This window comes from Meles meles, chromosome 5, assembly GCF_922984935.1.
Source record: "Meles meles chromosome 5, mMelMel3.1 paternal haplotype, whole genome shotgun sequence".
NCBI classification, from domain to species: domain Eukaryota; kingdom Metazoa; phylum Chordata; class Mammalia; order Carnivora; family Mustelidae; genus Meles; species Meles meles.
The window spans coordinates 114,119,575-114,131,911 of NC_060070.1; the positions used below are offsets into that span (position 1 = coordinate 114,119,575).

General features: G+C 39.1%; 1 protein-coding gene across 1 annotated transcript in view; it reads left to right on the top strand.

Annotated features, from left to right (window-relative positions):
• COL19A1 (collagen type XIX alpha 1 chain) overlaps positions 1–12,337 on the top strand; it is a 314,993-nt gene that overhangs the window by 223,045 nt on the left and 79,611 nt on the right. The window contains exon 16 of the mRNA XM_046006085.1: positions 10,110–10,160. Within this exon, the coding sequence (XP_045862041.1) occupies positions 10,110–10,160 (51 nt within the window). The remainder of the gene's footprint in view (positions 1–10,109; positions 10,161–12,337) is intronic.

The window sequence follows — 12,337 nt, forward strand, 5'->3', positions numbered from 1 at the left end:
ATGGAAGAAAATACGGTAGAAAGTAGGACTAGAAGGGGCTCCATCTCTATCTGTAATTTCATTAAAAAATAAAGAGATCTGAAGCAAATATGGCAAGTGGTTAGGATCGGACAACATTGGATTATGGATTCATGAGAATTTATCGTTTTCTTCTCTATGCTTTTCAACGTGCTTAAAATACTCCAAATTACTTTAAGAAATAGGACAACCATCCTAGGGGCTGGGGTAACGTTGGGTAATATCACCAATAATTTCACTGGCCTCGAGTGCCAGCATCTTCTCTTTGCCTGAAATCCTTTATAGGGAACTCAGTGTTTTAAACATAAAATCACTAAGTACTTTTTTTTTCTAGAACTTCATTGAATGTGCCTTTTATAACCTTGGGGTTCAGTTGAGCCAAAATCATCAGCTGCAGATTTATCATTCTTCAACCTAGAGATCGTAGAGAAACCTTGATGTCACACGATTGAGTTGAAGTAGAGAAAATAATCACGCCAAAGGAAAACCTACAGAGTGTTCATTTTGCTGTTTCCCAGAACTGTCCAGAATGTCCCCAACTATTCAGATTTTGCAGTTCTTGGCCTCTGTGTAACTTGGCAGCATATAAGCCAGTGCCATCAGCCTGGTTATCTTAAGTCCCAGCAGTTTGCCCTGGAAACCGCATCTTCTCCGCACAGGCAGAGATGGTTGTCATCCTCACCAACGCTTTTAAAGAGAGTGAATGTTATCACTTAGTTACATAAATGAAAACTCAGAGCATTGATAGGTGCAGGCTGCGTAAGCCAGCTTTCCTCCCGATTTGATTCCCGAGGTCACACGAGGGGGTGGACGCACATTTGTTCTCCAGGTATGGTTTTTGCTGGTGGTAAGCTTTGGAGGACGCCACCAGATACAAATAATTTGTCTCGCATACCTCCGTTCTTACTCGTCTTCAAACCCCTGTGGTTTTTGTCACCCTGTGCGGGGTCAGTGATTTCTGTGTTTTTTCAGTGTTTCTGTGGGGTGGCAAGCCACTCTCGAGATTCCTGCTGCTCCTTGTACTGCAGAGAGCTGACAAATGATATTTTTCCTTTTGCAGGACATACTGGGGAGAAATAAGTATGAAACATTTTATGGATGGTTAAGCAGAATAGCAGTGTTGGGGGAGGAATCATTATTTTTCTAACCATCGTGCCATGGAAATCAGTCAAAAATGTCCCATGCTATCAATAATGCAGTGGGCTTTATACCAATTAGATTGATTTGTTTCACGGTGTCGGGGGGGAAAAAAAGCTCTTTTGAAAATGATTTTTGTCTCCCTTGGAAAATAAAGTGTTAAAAAAAGTATGAGCTTCGTAGCATAATTTAGAAAATCTGCTTTTATGAAATGGGTTAATTATACCCATTGAATGCATTCACTGTCACAGTCTCATCCTCCCACTCCTGTTCCAAAATGACAAGTAAAACCAGGGACTGTGCAATTTTGGAAAACAATCAGGTCACATATTGAGTATTTTGCTTATTCATACAACCATAAACTGCCTATGCTTGAGTTCCCTCAATTACACAGCTCAGTATGCAGGCCAGAAGAGACAAGCCCAGCTCAAGTGAGCGCTTCCTGGAAAACACAGAGGAATGAGTTTGAAAAATGTCCAAAGTGGCAGATGTGAAAAATTCTCATTCAAGATCCAGAAGCTGCTTTTGCTGCAATTCTTCACCTGTTAATCGCACTGCTTCTGAACTTCTGAACCAGGGATGCTGGCAATATCTTAGATTGAGACACTTAGGAGCTATTGATCTTTCAAAGGATGGTGTAGGTATATGCCATGGTGGGGGGCAAGGACTGGCTCCGACAGGAGAAGATGGATCACATGGCTCCCAGTGGGGCTCAGAATTTCCAGAGACTCACCAAGAATGAACATGTGGCTGCTGGCTTCTAACAAAAGTACTACTACTTTCATTTGAGGATGTCCCCAAAACATGTCCTTGATGAATGCTTAAACCAGGGTATTGTTGGATCTCTTAAATGCTTCAGATTTCAAGAATTCTAATACACAAATCTCTCTTCCACAACAAATACAATGGCACTATTGTAGTCTTCTTTGAAGGGTATTTGGTTTTCTCTACTAAGTGTGACAACTTTCCCATGACTGTTCTTCACTGCAATTTCACGCTCATAGAATTTCAGCCTGTCAAGGTCATCTCCAAGCAATAGTATTCTCTTGGTCATCTCATCTTTTTCCACCAGCTATGACCATTTTTATTTCTCCTTTTCTTCCACCATCGCATAAATACTAGGCCTCATTTGGTGTCATTTGAATTTCAAAAGTTACTTAAGATGCTGATTACCATTGCTTGCTTGCCTTCTTTCTTCAGAAATCTCCCTCTCCTGCTCTCTCTCTAATCTAAGCCCTCCGTGATTTTAACAGTTCTTGTGTTTGTATGTGCTTCCTCTCTTCTCCTTACCCATCTTCCATTCTGGCCACTTTCCTCTTGATCTCTTCTTGTCATCCAAATCTTTGAAGATGTGTGTCTATGCTGCGTGGTTGGAGAGCTCTCTTTGCTTGGCCCTCACTGATCCATTAAGGGATTCTGTGATCCTTTATCATTGAATTCCCTACTTGAATCTTAAAACCAGCTTTAAGATAATGGACATTTTATTTTCCTATCTGGCCACCCTCTCACTGTGAAGCAGATAAAGGAAAGTGTTAAAATATCAAATCTATGAGGTCAGGCTGACTTGGGTTGGAATCTGGCTCTTATCCACCAAGGTGTGTGACCTTGAGTAAGATAGTTAACCTTTTGTTATATGTAAAATAAGGATAATGCTTACCTCGCTGGGTTGTTGTAGAGTAAATTGCAATAATACATGTCCCTGCCACACATTTATTAGTTTCAAAGCCTAACATTTGTATTTATTAATATTATTGTCCTTATTTCATTTTATCATTCTTTGCCACCTGTTTATTATTTTTATTATTTTCATCTTTCTTTCCCTGGATTTCATCCAGGGTCTACCATTTCTGAAACGAAAATGTTGATACTTTGCCTGCTTCGTACATGATCACCTTCATGTAAAATTTTCTTCTTTCTGCTTCGCTCCTCTCCTGTTTTTCTCTATTCAAGTCTTTACAGAGTAAACTTCATCTAAGAATGTTAACCTAAGTATATTCATTGACATATTAATCATCAAAAAAAAAAAAAAAACCTCAGTAAATACAATTTTCAGTGTGGATGAAAAAGTCTATTTAAGGATGAGGGCACTTTGCGTTGCCTGATTTTGTCTTTGTGTATTGGCCAGATAGATGAAATATGTCCTGATTCGCTTGAAATCTGACTTGCCCTGAGCTTATTCTCACTGAGTCGTCATCTCTTAAAACCAAAGTTAATCTTAAGACTTAGCACCAAAGAAGTAATGTCGTTCCTCAGAACCTGGTGCCAGAAAGCAAGATCCCTGGGTTGATAGTGGTACAAGCAAGGAATCAGCCCCCAGGGTCTTCATCTTCCTTTTTCTGTACCCCTTTCTCTTTGGGTGCTGTCTTCTCCTGTCCCTACTCCCAAGTACCATGCCCTTCACTCTTCTTTTTCTTTGTCCTGTTCAATATGGTCTCAGGAAATATTTAATAAATGATTCATAAGAATATATTAGAATGGAACAACTCTTAGACTTGGTTCCACCATTTGCTTATTTTGTGATTTAGGGTAAAATCTCTCCATTTTTCCATGTTAGATGAAGACTATAATAAGACCCACTTCAGTTATTGTAAGAAACAAAAAAGATAACATCTTTTGAAATCACATTACCCTGACATCCAAGAAAATATATGAAAACAAATTTAGGATTATCCAGAGTTATACAAATATGAAACATTAGTATTACATCTCCCAGAAACATATGCATTTGAGCTGGTGATAAAACCCAAAAAATAAACTTTCTCTATGAAGTTTTAGGAATCAACCAGAAAGTGGGTGAGATATTCTCAGGAATAAGAGCTCCTTTCCAGGAATCTTAAATGTTACCTACTACATACTACCTGGCCACATTCCCATTGTAATCCCAAAAAGAATTGTTTGAGGAATCTGTGTTGAAATGTATAATCCCCTCCATTTACTCTATGTTGACTAACTGAACATAATACAAAAATAAAAAGAAATAAAAAGAAATGAAAACATAGTACAAACACTCAGTGAATCTTCTCTTGGTTCCAGAAATCATTATTGTGCAGTTTGAATGTTTTCAGAAATTTTGAGGGGTTGGGGGGGTAGGAGTCACTAAAAATGTATAGCAGAAGCATTTTCAGAAAAATAGTCCACTATAAAATTATAAGTGTGTGACTTACATAATTAAATCTTGAGAAACAAAAAAATTTTCATTTAGAGAGAATATTTAAGATAAATAAGAGGTTCTATGTTTAAAAGAAAGAGGAATTGATTTCCCAAATATTTTCTATCTAAAGACTATTACTGACGTTTCTCTCAGAGTTAGAATACAACTTTCTATGTTGTAATTCTGGCCAAAATACATCCATAAGCTCTTTCCTACTTAACTAGAGTTCACTGTAGCTTTGTTTGCAATTACTTAGCCAGATTCTTAGATTAATCTAAATCTGTTGGCCCTTTGAGTTTGGAAGCAGCAAGACTTATCTAGGTTTGGTACCATTGGTAAATGAATCCAAAACCAACAAGCAAGAAGTTGGCTTTCCCCTCATATTTTTTCTTGGAGAAACAATGATTCTAATGAATTCAGCAAACCTTGTGGAGATGGGAGAGATACTATGTACCACATCCCAAGTTATGATAAGAAAAACAGATTGATACTCCTTGTTTCATTCCAACAGGAAAGTGGGTGTACACAGCCCCCATAATCAGTGTAAATGGGCTTTATATATACTAAGTTATATATAATATTATAGATGTAAATATATGAGAGAAAACATTAGCTTTTCCAGTGATTGCTGTATATTGAAATATGCTTCATCTTACCATTCCTATGAATGAGTTTAGGCTTCCTCGTGATATTTTTTTAATACCAAGCAAGAATAATTACAGTTCTCTGCCTTTCTACAAGCCATTAGCAATGGAAAATGTTTCTTAAAAATTAGCCCAAATGACTTTCCAATAACAAGCTTTCTATCTGTTCTTATTGCAAAGCTTTTTTTTTTTTTTTTTTAACATGTTTTGAAGATCGTTGATTAGCACAGCCTTCCTCACAGAGGTTTTGGTATTTCGAAGGTTGTAACTGAAATTAATTGGAAACCCACAGGGCCAGAAGGCAGTTGGTATAAAACCTGAAAATATGTATTTGTGAATCCTGAAAGGAGCCCCTAATAAGAGATTGAACAGCTATGGGGCATGGAAATAAGGGGCACCCAGATGGCTCAAGAAGGCTTAGTCAGCAGTGATGAAAAACTCAAGGATGCTTTTAGAGAAAAGGAAAAAAGGGAAATGGTTCAGGACGGAGGAACGGAGAGGAAGCAGAGTAACTGTGGAGCCATGGAGATTTTGATTCAGAATACTAGGGAGTGATAAAGTCGAATCAAAAGGTCTTAGCCCTGACTTACATAGAAAGCTTATGCCGAAGACCGGGGACAGGGGGGAAAAAAAAGGCAAAAGTAGAATTCTTTGAGCTCTGTGTGCTGCATGAATTGAGAAGTAAAAGTACAGCCAAGACTGGGTCTGAAGAGTGTAGTTTTTAATACGGAAAACTCTGGCCATCTTTTAAACTTGGGGAATCTGTAGCCAAAACGGAAATCTGCTAAGGTGAAGATAATGCGAATAGCTCATTATTTTCACACTATGCATTTGATAAGGCTGGTTTCAGACATCATGCTACTTCTCTGTTTTCTACTTCTAGCAAGATTTTAGTAAAAACAAACAAACAAACAAACAAAAAACCTTTAAATGCTATAAACTATTGCTGAGAGTATATGCTCCCAAATTGAATGCAGCATTAATTCACTTCATCACACCAGGTATGGTTCTGTGCAGTAGGAAACAACATCAGGATCTCTACCCAGACTAGGTTTATAGACCTCCCAGATAATTACACAGGAGCCCAGTTGGGTTCTGAGCAGGTGTGTCTCCCTGGAGTTCATGTGCATTTTAAAGATGCTCTGTAACTGGGTACTCATCACATTAACCATGATGTCCTATGTCTCCCAACCCAATACAGGTAGAGCAGAGCTGAGCTGCATTAAAGATAGACAGACATGGTATAGCCATGATTTCTGTATAGCTATGTATAAGTCACTACCATGAGCAAGGCATTGGGGCATTTTTTTTTCTTTCCGTAATCCTTCAACTGGTTTTCCTAGTGGAGTGGCTGAGAGCATTCGCAGAGGCTGACGGTGCCTCCCTAGCTAGCCTTCATTCTCCACTTGGCCTTGGTTGTCTAAGCACCTCCTTAATGAGTCTTGATAAATGCAGACCTTAGAGAAACTGACCTTTCAAGTGTCCTGGAGCATCTACTAACACCGTGTGGTGCCAGCAGACCTGTCACTTACCACAAGTCTTTAACTTCCCCTTTCTCAGAGGTGATTGATAGTCTGTAAGACTGACAGCTCTTACTAAACTTGGAAACAAATGACTCATTGGATCTTTTCCAGCCATGCATTGTACCAGAATAGAAAAAGAGGAAAACAGCACATCTCTTGGAGACGTGACTCTAGGACAGCCAACTCTAAGACCCCAGGGTCTATCTGGGTCTTTCAACAGTCAAGAGTTGCTCTGGGCATTTATATGCATAGTGTTTCTCTCACCGTCACTCTCCCCACATTGATTGAGGTGGGGTTTTTCTGCCAGTTACAGAGCAACCCAGGGACCCTCTGACTGCAAGGCAGAGGTAGACTGCCCACGGGCTCTCCACTGGTGTCTCCTTTAAGTCACTGCACGGTTTCTTTAGCCCTCGGGGAGAATTTGTGTAAAGGACTGCCTTCAGGGTAGATGGTTAGCTGTAAATCTCTGTTACATTAAACCTAGAATCTGGGATACCCAGAGCATCCTACTGACTAAAAGAATAAGAAGGAAAATGCCATCATAAATGCTCAGCGGTAAATTAGGTAATAGAGCCTAAAACTTGAGATCAACCCCATTTGGAGCAATACATTGTGGATACATTTTATGGCAAGAATAGACATATGGAAATGTGGAAGTAACTTCTATTAATCTTGTATATATCTAAATCATTCTGTTCAAACTTTTCTATTGGCCAGGGACTCTGTTCAGTGAGCTGTGTCTGCTCTTGTTTTTGGAAGGAGAAGCAGCACTGAGCCCTCCTACCCAACCCCCCAGGGGTACGCTCCGCAGCAAGGTCAGGATCCTGGATGAGGAATATGTTCCGGGTTTATGTAATACAGTTATACACTGTGAGCAGACAACCAGTCTGTTAAGGAGCAGACCTAATTCTCACCCAGTTTTTTCCCTCCCATTATTTTTACTATTCTTCTCCAGGCTGCTACCTGTTCTGTGCCAGGTAACCCCCATCACACTGCTCATGCTCCTGTTTATCTTTCCATACTGCCTTTCAGAACCCCCTCAAAGGCTCCCACGTTTTCTCTGACCACCTGCCGTCCACCCATTGCCTGCAAACAAAGAGAACATGCATTTTGAGTATAGCTGTGGGTTGGGAGGAATTGGGGGAATATTTAGGCATAATATCCCTATCATGGGCTGTAAGAATGAGTGAAGATAGATGGGAGATGCAACGAATTGTTTGGGGGGCCTCCTTCATCTACGTGGTGGGACTACATCTAGAGGCCAGTAGCTTGTACCTTCCCCTCCTGCAGCAATCACGGTGCTGGCTCCTAAGAAGTGCTATTTCTGTTGATTTTTTTTTTTTTCAATTTCAGTATGTTAAGTAGAACATGGCAGATACTCTCTAGGGCACAGTCAACATGATTAAAAAATGACTACAAAGGGGCGCCTGGGTGGCTCAGTGGGTTAAAGCCTCTGCCTTCGGCTCAGGTCATGGTCCCGGGGTCCTGGGATCGAGCCCCGCATCGGGCTCTCTGCTTGGCGGGAAGCCTGCTTCCTCCTCTCTCTGTCTATGTCTGCCTCTTTCCCTACTTGTGATCTCTATCTGCCAAATAAATAAATAAAATCTTTAAAAAAAAATGACTACAAAATAATTCTAGGCTGTGAGTGTGCTTTTAAGTTAAGATGAGAAACTGAGTTTAGGTCCAGGCTGCCTGTGTTAAATATTAGTCCTGCCACTTCCCAGAGTCGTGACCTTGGGCCAGTTAACAATTTCTAACCCTCATTTCCTCTATCTTTGAATAGGAAATAATGATGGTATATACCGCTCAGTGTCACTGAAGGGATTAAATGAGTTAATCCACAGAAGATCTCTGGCATAATGCCTGGCACACAATAAGTACACTATAAATATTTGCTATTCTTATTTGATTGATTCTTCTGCTCTATTTGAGAGATTGTATCATTCTGCTATATTTGGGACCCCTCATTATTAATACTTTCAATAAGGATGAATGTCTATGAAGCTAAATTTATCCACCACATCACTATTCTTTGATCTCACTGGCCTTATTATGAACACATATTCACCATTCACCAAATGCCTGCTATGCATATACCCATAAGCCACCTGTTGATGCTATTACCATATGATACCTAAAATTTCTCCCTGCCCCATAATACAGCTGCAGAAAGATCAATGCACAAGCGATCTCAATCTTCCTGATTTTTAAGAACGAGTTTTTAGTTTGCATCTTCTTGGCTAGAAACTTTTTGCAACAACTCCCAACCCAATGATTGCTTTCCTCATTACTTCATCTAACTGACCTAGAACACACAATGCTGGCTGATAGAAAAAGAACAGGAAAAAAATATAGTGCCATGAGAATTCTTTTCTGACATTAGCTCTGTTTTTATTTCAGCAAGGTAACAGTGTCGTTTGTCTTTCCAATCATACTCAGCTCTGTTACTCATGAGGCCTATTATTTTCTCAAGAGTTATATCAAACTGCTTCCAGACATCCGTCATTACATCATTGTGTCCTCTGCACTTAGCGGCACAATGCAAAGGTCTCACATTAGAAAAGACCTTCAGACACAAGCCGTTCGTAAGAAATACCAGTCATAAATGTTAACTGACATTAATTTTTTCAGTGTACTTAAGGTGTTTCTCCTATCAGTGAGCATAGCTAATAATCGTTCCTTAAAATTTTCTTCCCTTTTCAAAGTTTTTATTCCCTTGTAAAGGAAATAATTTTTATATAACAGTGATGTTTGATTTGCTCAATCATAGTCTTTCTTTGTGTTATCTTTTAAGGTAAAATGTAAAGAACTTTGCCTCTGTAATATTTTTCCTCCTCTGAGGAGTTTTCGAGGTCTATATGAAATATGTAGTCTCTTTTCTGACATTGCTGACTCTCTCTTGGCTTGAACTACTTGATTTAAAATAATGCTAAGCTTTGTATTTTCTTGTGGCCCTCTCCCCAAAATGTCATCCCTGAAAACTCAGAAACTCTTCTATTCTTCTCAATCTGGAAGTTTTAGGGACAAAAGAATGTCTTCTTTCCTGTCTACCCAAAGCTCAGCATAGCGCTTAGGGAACACACCATGTCAACAGAAGACTTTGAGGATCTGAATGTCTTAAATCTGAGGTTTTTGAACAGACATCTTTTTTTGGCCTGAAATTCCATATGCAGCCATTTTCACTTGGCCAGTTCAAAAGAATAAAGCAACAGAAAAAATATTTTTTCCATATTTTCTCAGTTAATAACACACGGGCACACATTTCTATAATATATTGATCAAAGCCCTGTGAGAAGTGTCAAAAATAAACTGAACCTACAGCCTCTTCCCTGGAGGAGTTTTACAGGTACAATATTTTTTAATAAAGAATATGCTGATGGCTGACCTTCTGGTGAAATGCTACACGTTCCCACTAAGGACCTCTCTTTGGATTCATGCAGGATTTTACCTACAAATACCTTTTGGAGCCTGATAAGTTATTGCTTCCTGTAATTCTCCATCAGTTAGAACATTTGACTAAAGATATGCTTCCTTTTTCTTAACTGTAAGATTTCAAGAATTCTTAGATATATTATTTAAATTCGTATTGTTTTGGTAAATGTTTACACTTTTCTCCTTGATTTATTTCAAATACAGGGACCTCCTGGTATACAAGGAGTACAACATACTCTTGGAACTTATAACAAGGTATGGCTTCCCTTCTTCACATCGTACATACACAGACATTTTATGTAGTCATATTTTTGGAAAAAGAACGTATTAATTCCTAATTGCTCAGTCTCTGAAACATGATAACATGTTTCAAAAACATGTTATCACTGAAAGTATGTTTCAAAAAAATGTACCTTGCTCAGCATCTTTTCACAAAAAATAAATTTTTATAGATTAAAAAAATTAAAAAAATTACTTCAAAGTTTGCAAAATTTTATGCAAAAAATTAATGCCATCATGCTTCACCATTGATACTGTCATAAATCCAGTTTCTCGGAGGGTAGACATAGATTATTTGCAGCCTTGAAGCTAGAGTAGCACAATACGTGTTAGATTTCTTATCAGAACCAATTACTGCTACACTAAAACCTCCGGAAAACCTTTACATACCATAGGTCAAGTCTGGGGGGGGTCCCCCACCTTTAAGGGAGAGGCCCTTTCCCCAAGGTTTTTAAATTGTCGTCAGGATAGATGGAATACTGACATGGTAGTACCTGCGTGGTAAAAGGCAAGAATGTTTTGCTCTGTTCTTCAAGGAAACAACAAGAGAGGAAAAGAAAATGGGTGTTGGCAGTGAAGTAAGACCCAGAGACCTAAGTGAGACCACTGAGTGACCCATCATTTAATAACAAGTATTTGAGGTCTGATCACTTGGCATGAGGCATTGTGTTTACAAAGTAGGATCCCTTCTATACACAAGAGCTTCTTGTTGATATGTTGCTGGTAAATAATTGTGCTCCTACACAAAAACAAGTTCAGAGACACTCCCCTTTATATCTTTCTTTTATGTTCTTGCTTTTGCTTTTTTTTTTAATATTTTATTTATTTGACAGAGAGAAATCACAACTAGGCAGAGAGGCAGGCAGAGAGAGAGGAAAGGAAGCAGGCTCCCTGCGGAGCAGAGAACCCGATGCGGGGCTCGATCCCAGGACCCTGAGATCATGACCTGAGCCGAAGGCAGAGGCCTTAACCCACTGAGCCACCCAGGCGCCCCTTTGCTTTTGCTTTTAATAAATTCCTCTGACTACTGTCATTCCTCTTTGTTTAGAAATCCCAAAGAGAGGCTATATGCCAGCTAAGGCTCTGAAGATAGCAGGTGCTCAGAAAAGTGTTTATTAAATCATGAGCTAATTAGTTTGAAAAATCCCAGTTCTTCTTTGATCAGATTATATTCAACATAAAGACTGTGGAAAACGTGTAGAGCTTGTAGCACTTCCTAAGTGATCCTGTCTGAAATTTTCTCATTTACTTAGATTTTCTAGGGAGTATTCTATTAGGAAGAATGTTTGGGGTGTATTTTACGAATCGCTATTAAGCATTTTCTGAATAGATCTATTCCACCTTTATGAAAACATTAGGGCTTGGCACAAGTGGGGGAAAATAGTGAAGCATGCCTAAAATTAATCAGTTAAAGTACAATGCTTTCTCTGTAATGGCATCTACTGTCACAAAATAGGATTTATCAGAAATGCTTCAAAATAATGAGAATGAGCTGGCTCTGATGTCACAGTGTCAGCTAGAAAAACGTGAAGAACACACTCGATCACTATCACCTTTGGTATAAAATTTACCAAGTTGCTACTCAGCTCCTTAAATATTTGCTATCCCTTGCAAAACTTTTAAAGCTTGTATCTTTACAGGTCTCCCAGCGCTACTTCTTTATATAGTCTATCTTGCCGATCAGTCAGTTTTCCCTCAAATGAAGATATATGAAGCATTTGTATTTTAGTCTAAAGTTGAGAATGTAAATTTTTTAACATTAAGGTTATATTTCAAAAAAATGGGGGCTGACCAGAGCAGACAAGTGGAGAATTTTGCTAGTCGTAAACCAGGACTTTGAACTTAGCTATTGCCTCGCCCAAAGTAACTCCGGCTCTGTATCCTTGCGGTTAGGGGACTGAGGTTCACAGGGATTTAGTCCACATGTGTTCAAAATGTGGCTTTGTAGCTAGAGATAACCGGTGAGACAGGAGAGACCACAGTTTTTCTTCCCCAAACAATGCATTATAACCACTTGGCATCAAAAGATTTTAGACCCATCTGGAAATCAGTGGAAGGTAGCTCCCCAAAGACTTCACTTTGTTTCATTCTGAGAGTAGTTAGAGCTGTTTTACGAGCCCCCAGCAGAACAGATAGAGGAGGTAGGACCCAGC